Here is a 15886-nt window from a genome sequence, read left to right as displayed (position 1 = left end):
GAAACAAAAATACTGAACACCCTCCCAAAAAAACACTGGGAAAAAATTCTGTCGTAGGGAAAAGAAGGGGGAGGGGGGAGACCTCCCCGCGAAAAAAAAAAGGACTCCAAGGACTTAAGCCAAAAAAAAATTAAAATAAAACAGCATGTCCCTTTTAAGATTGAGTGCAGGAAGTGGGGAGCTGTTGAGCACTAAGCAATGCTTCCCCTAGGTCTTTTGGCCGGCAGCCATTTTGTGCCAGCAGCCTTGGGGAACCAGGTAAGCATGAGGGCTTGGGTCAGGGGTGTTGGGAGCCAGGGAGGAGCTCGGGGGGGAGAGAGGGTGAGGCCGGGAGATGAGTGTTTGTAAGGTAGCCAGGTGCCGGGCATTTTCGCCTCCTGGCCGGGGAAAAATTCCGAAAATACCAGACATTTTAGGTGTCCGGTATTCTCTGAATTTTTTTACCTGACAGGAGCCAAAAATACCGGATTGTCTGGGTGAATACCGGACACCTGGCAACCCTAGTTGTGAAAGGAGAAGAACGTGGAGCTGCCATGCCTTCCAACACAGCTGTATTTGCCCCCACCCCCGCCCCCTTCTAGGGTGAACATTAGGTTTACTATCATTCCACTGGACAGAAGATGCAGACAGCTGCGTGGAAGGGATGAGGACAGGCCTGAACACTGGGCTGAATGTGGAAACGTTTTTAGACAAACAAAAGTTTTTAATCCAAAATTTATTTTTATCCAAATAAAGTTTAAGATTATTTATCTTACCATGGCCAGAGGAGCTACAAGCACGGGGCACAGGGTCCTGGGAGTGGTGATTCCACATTCTGCTACTTTCACCGTTGCAACTTTCAGGAAAGAACTGTGGTTCCATGTATGGGGATTTATATGCAGATATCCACATCTGTGGATATAAATTTGTATCCATGCAAGACTCTACTTGTAAAATCTATTAGTTACACTTTTTTCACTTTCTTCCAAGTCTCAACAGTTAGATTCATGTTACATGTCACCTGATTTTATAGATGGGAGAAGTAAAAAGCAGTGCCAGTACATTTAAAAAAACCACTATTACAAAATATTGTAAAATATGTAGGGTATATAGAACATGTAGGCTTTTTGACACACTATTGGAATGATCTGTGTTGTATCTAATGTTGCCACTAATTAAAAATGCAGCCATCCCTGACTCTTGGCAATAAAACCATTTTTACTACACCACAATATATTTTCTCTGTTACAACAGAGCTAGTAGATATATAATCCTAAAACTTTATTTGGATAGCTGTCTAAAAATGTCACCCTTCTCACAGTTAAAATAATGTCTGCATTGGATTTATATCACAATCTTATCAAAGCATTGCATGAAGCTTTGAACTCATTATCTTCCCTTATTTTTATTTTCCAGATTTAATTGTAGTTGTTGCTTCAATGATAGTTCTTTGTGTGGGCTCCAAAGGTCAAGTCTTTGCAACCTCAGCTATCAGGTAATAATAAATAAATAATTGAAGATAATGTTGTCTGTTTTGATAAAGGTTTTTTATTCCTCTCCTCTCTCTGTAACAGCCCTTAAATTCTATAAGTGGCCACCCCACTGGCCTCTGTGTTGACACACCAGACCAGATTTTAATCTCTGTTACCATGAACTGTTATCGATTAGAGTGTTCCCCTCATATCTTCCCACTCATTATAATGAAGTTGTATATAATAAAGCTAGAGCTTCACAAAAACTACATCCACAAAGTAGTAATGATGCGCTCAAATTTTGTTCATTGTTGCCAGCTAGTTTTATGGGGTTTTTCCCCCAACTTTTTGTTCTTTTGGCTGTCTACTTTTTTTTAGGCTGTTCTTCATAGTATCTTTGGAGTTAGAGATTGACTGTTGGAAATGATAATGAGGGAATTTCTGTGTGCCAACAATTGACTGAACATATCTTATTTATTCAGGTGTATCAGCTTAGCTGGTTTCTCTGAATGATGGGTTGAATTTTAGTCTCAGTAACATTCTGTGACCGTGCGGCTCAGCGTATCTTGTAGAACAGGATTGCTTAGAGAGTGCATTATTTCCATGATCAACTATGCAAAAGTTTCTGGAAACTCAAATTGTTATCTAGCCCATTAGATGAAAAGACCTCCAAAGAAAAGGTGTCTAAATTTCATGCTGTGGAAAATCATCTGTTTCTGCACATTCTGCTTCCCCTTTGGGACTCTTAAAATACACCACCAGAGACTTGAAGATCAGCCAGTTAACAATCTCCATAATATCCGCAATATGTTTCTAGAATTTTTCAATCATTGGGCATTCCTGCTAACCATATAAGTGAAAGCCTATTCCCAGTCCCCCACAGCTGCTCACATTTGTCTGTCTTATAGGCTAGGCTGAGCTGAATAAAAGATGGGGGACACAGGAGGAACCTGTAAGCTTAATATAGTAACCTGACTGTGATGTAATCAGTGTATTTTAATTTATCATTTCCCTTCATTCTTTGTGGTTTCTCTTGTATCTTCAGGCCCTTGCAGCTTCACTTACTTAAAATTTGTATTCCAGGGGTATCCGGTTTTTGCAGATCTTACGAATGCTGCATGTCGACCGTCAGGGTGGCACATGGAGACTGTTGGGATCGGTAGTTTTCATACACAGACAAGTAAGTCACATCTGGCATAGGGACAATGCCTGGGAACAGAATAAGAAAACAATTTTTCCTGCTATAACCATTTTCAGGTCTTCTGTGTCACACCAGTGTACTTGGATTCGGTCATAATACTGCTACAACACAGACAGCTATTATTCTTTACATTACATACTGCAGAGGTCTGTGGTTTCCCAGGACTATTTAATATTAAGTTAAATTGACAGAAAGTTTTAGCTTCTAACTGGTGTAAAACTCAAGTTCCCTTGTAATATGGCTGTAAAGAGAGAAACCTCAGAGGTTTGATTCCTCAGGAACTGGTCCAGATCCCTTTCTCTTGTGATTCCTTTCTATCTCCAATACTGTATCATCTATGTGCCCAACTGCTTTGCCCGAGGAAATAGATTATAATTCATAGATAGTTACTGGGACAAGGTTTTCTCCTGTCTTGTAAACAGTATGATATAAAAGCATGGAATGTAGGCAGATGTCGTCTTCTTGTTAAATATATGAACTTAGGGACATGGGTGATTGTTTCAATTTATGCAAGTACTGTTGCTTTTCTGTGTTTAAAGGACAACAGGTTACTTCCCTAAGTGTAAAATTTTCATTCAAGTCCCATTTTCACAAGTGACTTAGATACTTAGTCTAAGTTTCATTCAATTTCATTGACTGGCAGTGAGACTTAAGATTCTAAGAGCTCAGATCTCTCTCAAAATTTTGACCAAAGAGTTAATTTTCAATTGCAACCGCAGTACAAGCAGCACTCACCAGATTATTTGCAAAAGTCATGAACCGTTGTTTGAAATCCAATATATGCAATTGAAGCACAAGTACATTTCTGTACAACACTGGGTAGGCTGAGTTTTGCTGAGCTCAACTGATTTGCTCTAAGGATCAGTCTAGCGATTAATTTACTAGTCGAGTAGTCGATGGGATAATTTACTAGTCGAGTAGCAGACCATTGATAAGCACTTCTGCGTTCCGCCTTTGAAATGTACAAGAGTCCTAGTGGGGGCTCTTGTGCATTATGAAGTTGGAATGCCGTGTGGAGCCCAGGGCCAGTGGGAAGTCCCGCTGACTTCGGGTTCCATGTGGGTGCTGCCACTTTGAAATGCCGCATGGAGCCCGGGGTCAGCTGACCCCAGGCTCCATGGCACTGCCGCTTTTTAAGTCCACCCCTACCGGTCCCCCTTTGCTGCCTCTATCTGATAAGGTGGGAGGAAGCGACTAGTTGATTAGTCCTTTACATCCCTAATTTGCACCAGATGAAAGTGTGATGACCTGTTTAAATAAACTGCTGAAATTAACTTTATTTCATTTCCACGAGGAGTAACGGTAGTTCGGAATGGGAAGCCTAATCCGAACTACCTACTCCGTGCCGCGTGTAGCCGCGGGCACGGAGTCTGAACTAGCGGACATTTAAAAATGGTGGTGCCTGGCAATATGCAAATGAAGCCCGGGAAATTCAAATTCCGGGCTTCATTTGCAACTTCGGTTGCCTACATTAACCACCCTAGTTCAAACTAGGGTGGTAGTGTAGACATACCTTCAGTCTCTAGATGCCACCGGACTCTTCGTTGCTTCTGCAGATACAGACTTAACACAGATAACCCTCTGAGACTTGCTTATTAATTACAGGTTGAACCTCTCCAGTCTGGAGCTTTTGAGACTGGTTCTGAACGAGATAATTTTCTGGACCATAGGAGGTCAATATTGTCCAGCAGCATTACCAACAATTCCACTGCTTATGGGGCTGTTAGAGGACATTTAGGGTATGTCTAGACTACATCCCTTTGTTGCCAGAGGGATGTAAATTAGACATACCAAAATTGCTAATGAAGCGGGGATTTAAATATCCCACACTTCATTAGAATAAAAATGGCCGCTGCTTTTTGCCGATGTGGCACTTTGCCGGCAAAAAGCAGCAGTCTAGACGGGGATCGGTCGACAAGGAAAGCCTTTTCTGACCAATCCTGTAAACCTTGTTGCACGAGGCATAAGGAATCTGTCGGAAAAGGCTTTCCTTGTTGACTGATCCCCATTTAGACTGCCGTTTTTTGCTGGCAAAGTGGCAAAAGCGAGACCATTTTTAGTCCAGTGAAGTGTGGGATATTTAAATCCCCGCTTCATTAGCAATTTCGGTATCTCTAATTTACATCCCTCTGACAACAAAGGGATGTAGTCTAGACATACCCTTAGGGGTAAATTAGAGCTAAATACAGCACAAAATACTGAGAGCCAGGACTGGTGGCTATAAACAAACTTTATGGGACCACAGGAAACTTGGCCACATCCATGAAAAGTGCACATCCAGCTAACTAAAATCATTCTGGACAACAGATGTTTCTGGACGAGAGAGTTCTGGATTAGAGAGGTTTAACCTGTATTTTTATTATTTTGCACAAAAACTCCAGTTTCACACAGTTTAAAGCTCTCTAATGATATTTTTATTTGTTTTTATTCTGCTTTCAGGAATTGATAACTACCTTGTACATTGGGTTTCTGGGCCTTATTTTTTCATCTTATTTTGTGTATCTGGCTGAAAAAGATGCTGTGAATGACTCAGGACAAACAGAGTTTGGAAGCTATGCAGATGCCCTGTGGTGGGGAGTGGTAAGTACGATACACTTTGTGATATAAAATGACAGCTAACATACATTATTGTTTACAAACATAAGTTTCTGCATGGGGAGTACAGCAGAAGTGAAATTAAAATTGCTTCATTGTTACAGTATCTTCTGTTGTTTTCTTGTTATCATGTGAGGCCAGCAGATAAACAGAAACAGTAGATTGTGGACATTTATTTTATTAATAAAGGAGGTGACCCCTTTACAATGGTTTGGAACATTCAAGCCAAGCACATAACTAAGCTATGTTTAAGTTCTTGTTACTTTACTCTTGTCATCCTTTCTGGTACCCTCCAATTATTTGCTACATTAATGTGTTGTAACTTCTAGTTCTTGTTAGTTGCAGAGCATTCTAGCTCTGATTATGCCAGTGGTGGGCAACCTGTGGGCCACAGACTCCCAGTCTGCCCCCCCACATGCACCTCTCATTCACTGGGGCACTAGACCCTGCTTATTTGTGGTGTTCCAGCTCTGAGAGGGAGGGGGGAAGAGCCGGGACACAGGCGAATCAGCGGATTCATGGTGCTCTGAAAGTGCTGGGAGGGAAGGAGGTGAAGTAGTAGGAAGTGAAGAGCTCTGGTGTCCCAGTGTGTGAGAGGCGCATAGGGGAGAGGGGCAGACAGGGGGTCTGCAGGTGGAGCCCCAGGGTGCATCTAACCAGCAGGGCTTAGCTCAAAATAAGCTACGCACATTGAGCTACCTCAATTGCGTATTTTATTTTGAAATAGCTTATTTCGAAATAGGGAGTGTCTGCTTGGCACTTATTTTGAAATAGAATGCGCTTCCTCTGACTTGCCTTACTCCTCCTATAATGAGGGTTACAGGAGTTGGAGTAAGAAGTCCTCCAGCTTGACAGTATTTCTACACTATTTTGAAATATCTGCCGGCTGTGTAGACGTGGACTAAGTTATTTCAGAATAGCGCTCATTATTTCGAAATAGGGTTGCAGTGTAGACGTACCCCCAGTGGGCTGTGGGCTGCTGAGGCCCACTGAGATGGAGGGCCACTCATAAAGGCCACTTACTAGTCTTTGTTGCTCATCACTGACCTATGCCCTACCTTAGCTTTAAGCCTGTGGGTAACCCTATTGAAGCCAGTAAGGCTACTCCCATGCTGAAAATTATGCAATGTATATTGGACACAGAGTGCTCAGCAACCTCTTAGGATCAAGCCCAGGCAATATAAGTACTTTGGAGCAGGGAACTTTGTGCAGGGAACTTTGGAGCAGGGAACTCTTCCTTTGTTCATATAGTGTCTAGCACAATGATACCCCAATTTTGACCATCTAGTATCCTCTTGCACTTTTAACATGTGGTATTTATAAGGTTCCTCTTGTGGTAATGGCTAGGCACCCTTACGTAACAATACTATCTAGTTGCTGCACAATTGGTATGAACGTTTTAGAACACCCATAAATGCATGTTCTGCTGTTCTTGTGTTCCAAAATGTCATTCATTAGGCTGTGAATGATGGAAACTTTGTTCTTTTTGGCTGCCTTCATAGTATGATTGGCGAACTGATTCCTTGGCATCTCTCAGCTAAGGCAAGAGTCAAAACTTAGGCCTACTGACTCCAGAGTTGTCCATTCCCTTGTTCTAATAACACACCAATTTTGTTGCATCTACTAATGATCTCTCTCTCTTGTCCTTTCACATGCACTTATTAAATTGTTTGTCAGCCATGTTCTGAGAGTTCTGTTTTGTACTTCCACTTTCCTTCTCTGAATTATAGTAGTGTAGTAGTAGACTGTCACAGTTGTTGCACTGTGTGTCAAAAAGTACTGTTTTACCTTATGGTACTTATCAAAAGGCTATAAATGTGAGAGATGGAAATAACCCTTTAGATCATCCATGCCATCTCTCAATATATGCATTTTTATAATATGCTTTATTTTTGGAGTCGTTTTTTTCCCCAGGCTTTAAATAACATAGCAGACTTTGGTTTTTAATAATAGTGTGGCTAAAAATAATAGGTCACAGGAAGAAAAAATGGAGCACTATATTCGTCTGACCTGCAGTCTGGACTAGGAAGATTGTGCTTTCTTGAGATACATTTTTGGATTTTTATTTATTTATTTATTTGTTTATTTGTATTTATTTATTTATTTATTTATCTTTCATGTTTTTGTCTTCTCAATTTCTACACATGGTACCACTTGCTTTTTTAACTCTAAAACATCTATTGATGAGCATATCAACTGCAGGAAGTGTATAAGTATCCCTCATGAATACACCAATTAATTAGGCTGTTACAGCAAACACAGCTCTTTCTCTTTCTGTCCACCAAGACTAATATAGCCACTTCTCAGATCAGGAAACTTGGCATTCAGCACAAGGAAGCTGCTATTTAGCACGTACATTTTTCAGGGCTTTTTTGATGACACAGCATGCTTTTCTCCTCCTTCAGTGCAAGATTCATGTGACACTTAAATTAACAGTGTCAGATGCAGCCACATCTCAGTACACTGATCTTGATCTTAGAAATGAAAGTTGTACCTCTGCCAGGCATGACTGGTTCATTAAAATTAGAGTAAAGCTTTTCTTACCTGGAAGGAGAACAATGCAGTCAGGCCTTGCTTTAGGGAGCAAGATGATCAGATGTGGGAGTAATACGTACCACTTCTCCCCAGCCCCTGATTATGACAAAGTTATGTATTTGGTCCACTTTATAACGGGGAGAGTCTTGTGCTGAAGTCTCCATTGTAATGCAGGACGTTACTAGAGATAGGGTTCTAGAATATATGAATTCCCTAGTCCAAGGATTTTGATTTAAAATATGTTTTAATACCAAATTTAGTCGCTAGGTGGAGAATGGTATAATAATCTGAGGCCACATCTATACTATGCAGAAGATTGAAGCTGCTGCTGTCGATCTTCTAGGGGAGGTCTATTTTAGTGGGTATAGTGAGGACCCTCTGATCAAACTCAGAAGGTGTCCCTGTTGGTGCTGGTACTTCTGCTCCTCACCTGGAGTAAGGGAAGCCGACGGGAGCGTTTGCTCCTGTTGGCCTCCCGCTGTGTGGATGGTCCGGAAACTCAGTTTGTTGACTCCAACTATGTAATTAATGTTGCTGGAGTTGCGTATCTTAACTTGACATTCCACTGCAGTGTAGACCAGGCTTAAACTAGCTATGCTAGAAATAAGGAGAATAGTCAAGAGGTCTTAATCAGAGAAGAACAGCTGCCATTGCCTGGACAACCATATGTGAAAAATATATCACAGGCCACTGCTGCGACCTAGGATTGAGCCACTAGGATCAACTGGCTGCTAGCCAGTAGGGTAATGCAAAGCATAGGCATTGTCCTCGATACTTTCCTTTTTTCCACTTCCACTACTAGTCTGATGTATACACTTGCTTCCATGTAGTCAACGTTGAATTGCCATCTTTCATCCTGGTCCCTGTCTCATTGAGGCAAGGGGTTGGGAAAAGAATATAATTATAAAAGCTGGGAACAATGAGGAGGAGACACAGAGGAAATGAGTCACGTTACCATACTGATGGCTACAGCCAAGTGGATGGATGATCCAATGGAGAAGAATCATGGTCAAATGGAAAACTGGTCCCAGGCAATAGCCTAGGACTTGGGAGACCTGGACTCAAGTCTCTGCTGTGCCACAGACTTCCTGTGTGATCTTAGGCAAGTCACTTAGTCTCTCTTTGTCGTGGTGGCCAACCTTTAAAATGGGTTTACTAGACATAGCAAAATTTATTAGTTAAGGGGGGAGGGATAGCTCAGTGGTTTGAGCATTGGCCTGCTAAACCCAGGGCTGTGAGTTCAATCCTTGCAGAGACCATTTAGGAATTTGGGGCAAATATTTGTCAGGGATGGTGCTTGGTCCTGCTATGAAGGCAGAGGACTGGACTCAATGACCTTTCAAGGTTCCTTCCAGTTCTAGGAGATAGGCAATCTCCATTAATTTAAAGACTCTTTGTGGCGAGTGTTGGATAAAGGGTCCTATAGAATTATCCCAGCCAGCTTTTTCCCTTTTGAAAAATAAGGAAAGAATACACAATTTGCTAAATTAGTGTAAATACTTTTCATTGCATCATCTCCTGCAAAACCTTCCTCTTCATAATTTCCTTAATTTGAATTCACATGGCACTTCATACTGTACAGGTGTGTCTAGACTACATGGCTCCGTCGAGGGAGCCATGTAGATGAGTTAACTAGACATAGCAAAATGAACAAGAAGCAATGGGCTTAAACTGCAGCAAGGGAGGTTTAGGTTGGACATTAGGAAAAAGTTCCTAACTGTCATGGTAGTCAAACACTGGAATAAATTGCTCAGGAAGGCTATGGAATCTCCATCTCTAGAGAAATTTAAGAGTAAGTTAGATAAATGTCTGTCAGGGATGGTCTAGACCATATTTGGTCCTTCCATGAGGGCAGGGGACTGGACTCGATGACCTCTCGAAGTCCCTTCCAGTCCTAGTATTCTATGATTCTATTATTTAGATTTGCCCCTCCTCCTATATTTCTCTCTTTGTTTTATATCACTGTATTTGTATTTTATCTCTAGATAATAAATAATTGGTAATAAATAAGTAGCAACACTTTTCTGATAGAATGTATGTTAATTGCCAGAACTGATGAAGCAAAAATTTTATACAATGCTGCCAGACTCAACTTCAGGCTGCTCTAGGGAGGTCACAGACTAACAGGTAGGGTGTGTCTAAACTACATGGCTCCGTCGACGGAGCCATGTAGATGAGTTTACTAGACATAGCAAAATAAAGCAGCGATTTAAATAATCCCCGCTTCATTTATATCAAAATGGCCATCGCGCTGTGCTGACGATCAGCTGATCTGGCATAGCGGGCAGTCTGGAAGCTCCGCGGTCGACAAGGGAAGCCTTTGTCGACCGCTCTGGTATGCCTTGTGCTTATTTATTTGAAAGAGGTATGTGTCCTTTTTTTCTTTCTTTTAATTTTATAATTTATAGACAGCTGCCTGCTTGCTGCCCCTCTCTATATTTAAGGCCCAGTTCAGCATAACCATGTAGATAATACCATCTTTAGCCATTTGTTCAAGTTCCATTGAAAGTCAGCAGGACTGAAGCACTTGCTTAAGGGCTTTGCTGAACTAGAATGGGAATTCTTTTCAGACTCAACTTTAATCAGTGCATAAAAGAGTTGCTGAATCAGCAAAGATCTTTACTGATCAAATTTGGTTGATCCACTCTAATCATTTAATGGCAGTTACACATACATTTTGGAATGTTGTCTCACAAAAGGGAGCCTACATCATTTGGGGGCTTTCCTAAATACAGTCTGGAATTCCAGAGGAGACTGTAAATTGAGCTCAGATTTGGACATATAATGAAAAACTACAGTTTGTTATTTGCAGACTGAACTGAGGAGAATGCACTTACCTTTGCCCCGTCCTAGTTTTCTCTGGATGTTGTAGGTTTTTTGAGTTAAGTTCAGATTTCAGAATGCAAATGGCTTGGGATTTTGCATCTTGTTTCTGAACTTTGACTTTATGGGTAGTCCAAGTGACTTTTCACCTCCTCAAAAAAGACCTGTGGGATAGGTTTTCTCCGTTTCTTCCAAAACTTCTCATGCCAACATGCCAATGGAAGAATGGCTACTTTTAAATCCATGATTGAGTGTCCAGGTATGTTAAAATATTCCCTTACATATTCATGTGTGTTACCGTTACTGATGTCTGATTTGCGTCCATTTATCCTTTGTCACAGAGACTATCCAGTTTGGTCCTGGGATCTGCGGGAGCCAGGTGCACCTATGCATCCATGCCCCTTTGGGGGGACTTCACAAAACTGCACATGCCAGCAAGCATGTCCCAGGCAGCTCCCAGGGAGCCTGTCTGAGGGTCCTGCTGGCCCATGGGACATTGGTGGCCCAGAGGATCATATTAGGCTGGATCCAGCCCATTGTCCATATTTTGCCTCCTCCTGGACTAATTCATTCCTTGGATGCATAAACTGGGCAATATCCATTAACAGCAGAGAGGTTATTTTCTCTCTCTTTGGTAAGACTTCTACTGGGATACCATGTCCATTTCTGGCTCCCACAATTCATATAAGATGATGATAAATTGGAGAGGGTTCAGAGAAGAGCCATGAGAATGACGAAAGGATTAGAAAACATGTCTTATAGTGCTAGATTCAAGGAGATCGATCAATTTAGTTTAACATGAAAGTCAAGAGATGACTAGATTGCTGTCTATAAATATCTGCAAGGGGAACAGCCATTTCATAATGAGACATTCAGTGTAGCAGAGAAAAGGTATGATATGAACCAGTGACTGGAAGCTGAAGTGACAAATACAGGCAGGAAATAAGGTATAAATTTTAAAGAGTAAGGGTAATTAATCCCTGCAATAATTTACCAAGATTTGTGGAGGATTCTCCATCAGTGATGATTTTTAAATCAAGAATGGATGCTGAGAAGTTCTATGGCCTGTGTTATACAGACCAGACTATCTGATCACCATGGTGCCTTTGGTCCTTGGAATCCATAAATCTAGGACTATATGATACTTGACTATTTTGCATAATTAAAACTGCCCTTTTTTCTTGTTTTTCTTAACTCTGAGTCATGTATGTAGTGCTTTTCTTTTACTGATAACATTATTACATCACTAAGAATAGTACAGTAAAAATGTGGAATGGAAGAAATTATCTGTAGAAATTTCCCCACAGGAAAATCCTCTTATCGGGATCTTTTCTTATGTAGCAAACTTTTCCTCAAACATTTTCTTTGATCTTGCAGATGAGGATTGGCTGTTTTACTTTCTCTTTGTGGGTCATGCCAGTAGAACCATGCCAAAGTTATTCATAGGTCTTATATGCAGAAACTGGGCATTACACAAAATCATCAGAGTTAGATCATAGAAACTCTCTCCGTTCCTTTAGATTTCTAGAATCAAATGCTCAGATTCAACACTGGGGAGTTCAGATCCAGTATTTGGTGCTGGCTGTTGATTCTGATGGTGATCAGGAGAGTTCTCACTGTTTCCTATTCATTTGATTAGTAAACGTGGGATGGCATGCTGCATCCTTCAGTCTTTCAAACTATGGAAGTGGATATTGGGGTACTGTAAAATCTAAACACCTAACAATGGGTTAATTATCAGGCATAAATACAAAGTCACCTGTATTCTCTGTGGGTACTTCTACACTGAATGGTTTTTGTGCAAGAAGTGTTTTGTGGAAGAGTTCTTGCGTAAAAACTTCTTGTGCAAAAGCACGTCCACACCTCAAAGCAGTAGTGCATGGATGCTCTTGCACAAGAAAGCTCTGATTTACTTATGCAAAAGCACATTTGAGGTGTGGACGCTCCGCAGGTTTTTGCACAAATCCGGCCATTTTTGTGCAAAAACCTTGCAGTGTAGACATAGCCTGTGAGTTTTACTGTCTATGTATAGAGCCATAAGACTGTGTGTACATGTAAGAATCAAGCCATTTACTTCTGAATAAAAATAATCACAACCCTGAAAGCAATAAATCATCAATTCACTTTTGCAAAATTTTATTTTAAAATATTAATTTCTAAATCTGAAAATTGCTGGAAGGTTTTAAAATCTTCGTAACAAGTCTTTTAGGTGATGTCTTTCATTACAAATAATAAGGAATAACATCAGGTTTGCCTCTTAAGCTCTGCAGTTGTTGAAGGCAAATTGGTTAAATTTTGTACCGGCCTCTCTTTCTCAGGACAGAGAAAATAACTATTGTACACATCCAGATAAGTCCAAAGCTTTCGTCTGGTTTCCAGCACTCAGACTTTAGCATACCTCCTTGAGCTGCCAGATCTCCTAAGCTAGGTAGTTTCAGGGTTGGTCACTGGATAGGAGATCTACAAAGAACATCTAGGTTTTGTATAAAGTGATGTAGATAATTGACAAGACGACAGACTTTCTCTGTCAGTCAGCTCCGATTCAATACCAAGTTTTATGTGAGGGGACACTGAGCTTCTGTTTTTTGGAGGAGACATCATGATACTTTTAATAAGAGTACAAGTGCTAATTCTAGCATCCTGACTGAATTTAATTGGAAGCAAATATATTCTGTCTCCAATCGTTTCAGCTGGATGCGTTATTCTTTGTGACCTCCCCTCCTAAACGGTGGGAAGTGTTTCTATATACTTTTGAACAGCTGCTGCAGTCTGCCCCAATGATAGCTGCATTCTCATGCATGGGTATGTCTAAACGACATCCCTCTTTTAAAAGAGGGATGTAAATTAGACATATTGAAATTGCAAATGAAGCCGGGATTTGAATTTCCTGTGCTTCATTTGCATAATCGCCTCATGGCGTTTTTTTGAAAACACTATTTTGAAAGTGAAACTGCGGTCTAGATGTGGTTCTTTAAAAAAGAAAAGCCTTTTTCGAAAGATCCTGTACTCCTCAAAAAATGAGTTTTAGAGGATCTTTTGAAAAATGCTTTTCTTTTCAAAAGAACCACGTCTAGACTGGTTTCACTTTCAAAATAGCGTTCTTTGAAAAAACACCATGACACGATTATGCAAATGAAGCACAGGAAATTCAAATCCCGGCTTCATCTGCAATTTTGATATATCTAATTTACATCCTTCTTTCAAAAGAGGGATGTAGTCTAGACATAGCCATGGTAAATAGTAACATGCTTTACCCACCTCAGAGGGGACTTATGAGGCTGACCTGGTGACTGTCAGGAAATGAAATTGCTTCAAAAAAATCTATTGGAATATTCATACAACAGCAATGATTAGGAAAGCAAATTGAATATCAGGCTGTCTCTCAGAATGCCAGTGTCCAGTAGTACACAACACTTAATTCTCGTGTGGAGAACATAAATCAAATCCTTCTCCCTGAAATGAGGCAAGGGACATGTACACATCTGGGGGGTAGGCAGTAATTTCTAGGGGTACACTGGGTGCTACAATGTACATCTTTAATATAAGGAATGTAAATAAAGAAACAATTACATCACATTGTAATACTTCCAAAATGTAATATTATCTGCCTCTTTAATATATGCTGTGGGCTTTTTCCTATTTTGTGCAGATCTCATACTGTCTAGTAAAATAAGAGCATATAGAGCCTAATAAGTTGTTTATGCTTGTGCAAAGTGGGTGTAACAATTAACAGATGACTAGGCAAGGTGCCAGGCATTGGAGAAAGCAGACAGGAGAGCATTTGAACCAATGGCCATCACAACAGAAGGAGATGACAGTTTTATTCCAGATGGGCTGGGGAGTGTGTACCATTGTGATACAACCTTGGATGTCCCATAGTGCTTCAGGTAGATTAGAGGAAGAATGCATCTGCAATGCGTCTATACGTTCCCAAACCTGAGGAAGAGCTCTGTGGAGCAGAAAGGCTTGAATAGTCCAATAAAAAAGATTCTTGCCTATCTCTTCACTCTGCAAGGTAACTTAATTTACTCGTGGGAGGTATTGTACATGGGGCTGTGGGGAGGAGGGAGACGGGAATCTTTAGTGACATTCCATGTGTTTTTGCAATACTTAGGGTTCCAGTGGGATTTCAAAAGGACCTATCTGCATTATTAAGCAACTAAATACTTTTGAAAATCTGGCCCAAGGCTATATCCACCTTTTGACACTAGTTCTGTTACAAGACAGGAGTAACTTGATAGATGGATCACTGAAATCTCATTGATGCAAGATAGGGTTCCCCTGAATTCTGCCTATGCATTTATTCATACAGTTTACATTATGCAGGAACAAGCCCTTAATGTATTTTTTGGAGAGGGGGATGAAGGTTTGAAAATATGCTACATTTCAGTGAAATTAAATATTGGGTTTTTATAATTTTTTAAAATATCGAATATACTCAACCATAAGCCCATTCATTCATAAGCTAACTCTCCCAAGTAAAAAAAAAAATTGTAAAAAAATCACAATGACTTGTTCATAAGCCGACTCTGCACCAGCGGTTTGCAAACTCCAGTCCCTGCTTGTCAGTGTTAGCCCACTAGAATGTCAGCACATTTTGTTTACCTGGAGTGTCTGTGGGCATGCAGTCCTGCAGCTCCCAGTGTCTGTGATTCGCCATTTCTGGCCAACAGGAGCGGCGGGAAGTGGCAGCCAGCATATCCCTTGTCCTGTGACACTTCCCACAACTCCTATTGGCTGGGTACAGTGAACAGCAGCCAATGGGAGCTCAAGAGCTCTAGACACTCCAGGAAGGGATGTTAAATTGTGTTTAATCAGCTAATCAAGTCCCACCCCCAGTGTCCAAGCAGCTTTTACTCCATTTAAAAAGCATAGGCACAGCAGGGGACCGGGCATGAGCTGGGAATCAGCTGCTCAACTAGTCCCATACATCCCTAACTCCAGGTACATAAAACATCCTGGGCACTAGTAGCTTCCCTGCTGGGCTGGGAACTGAAGTCTGTTGTGCACTCCTCCCCCACCCCCCAAGTTAAAAAAATTGGTAAAACGCAATGACCCATTCGTAAGTTGACCCCTGCTCTTTATTGTCATTTTTTACAAAAAAAAAATTGGCTTATGATCAAGTATATATGGTAAATATATGTTAGAGAGTATATAGCTGTGACTTGCAGTGAATTTGCAGCATAAGTGAGTTGGTAACTGTTAATTTTTGTGATGTATATTTTACAGAGATAAAAACATTAATAAATTGCATTCTCAGATGTTTCATAATTCAACTCAT

General features: G+C 40.8%; 1 protein-coding gene across 3 annotated transcripts in view; it reads left to right on the top strand.

Moving 5' to 3' along the window:
• Positions 1 to 15886, top strand: part of KCNQ1 (potassium voltage-gated channel subfamily Q member 1) — a 584035-nt gene that overhangs the window by 171379 nt on the left and 396770 nt on the right. For all 3 annotated transcript variants that reach the window (XM_006134905.4, XM_075928134.1, XM_075928135.1), the window contains exons 4-6: positions 1396 to 1474; positions 2535 to 2631; positions 5092 to 5232. In XM_006134905.4, the coding sequence (XP_006134967.3) occupies positions 1396 to 1474; positions 2535 to 2631; positions 5092 to 5232 (317 nt within the window). The remainder of the gene's footprint in view (positions 1 to 1395; positions 1475 to 2534; positions 2632 to 5091; positions 5233 to 15886) is intronic.

The sequence above is a fragment of the Pelodiscus sinensis genome, chromosome 4, assembly GCF_049634645.1.
Source record: "Pelodiscus sinensis isolate JC-2024 chromosome 4, ASM4963464v1, whole genome shotgun sequence".
Lineage (NCBI taxonomy): Eukaryota > Metazoa > Chordata > Testudines > Trionychidae > Pelodiscus > Pelodiscus sinensis.
The sequence above is the reverse complement of the archived record's forward strand: the minus strand, read 5'-3'. Positions and strand labels throughout refer to the sequence as shown.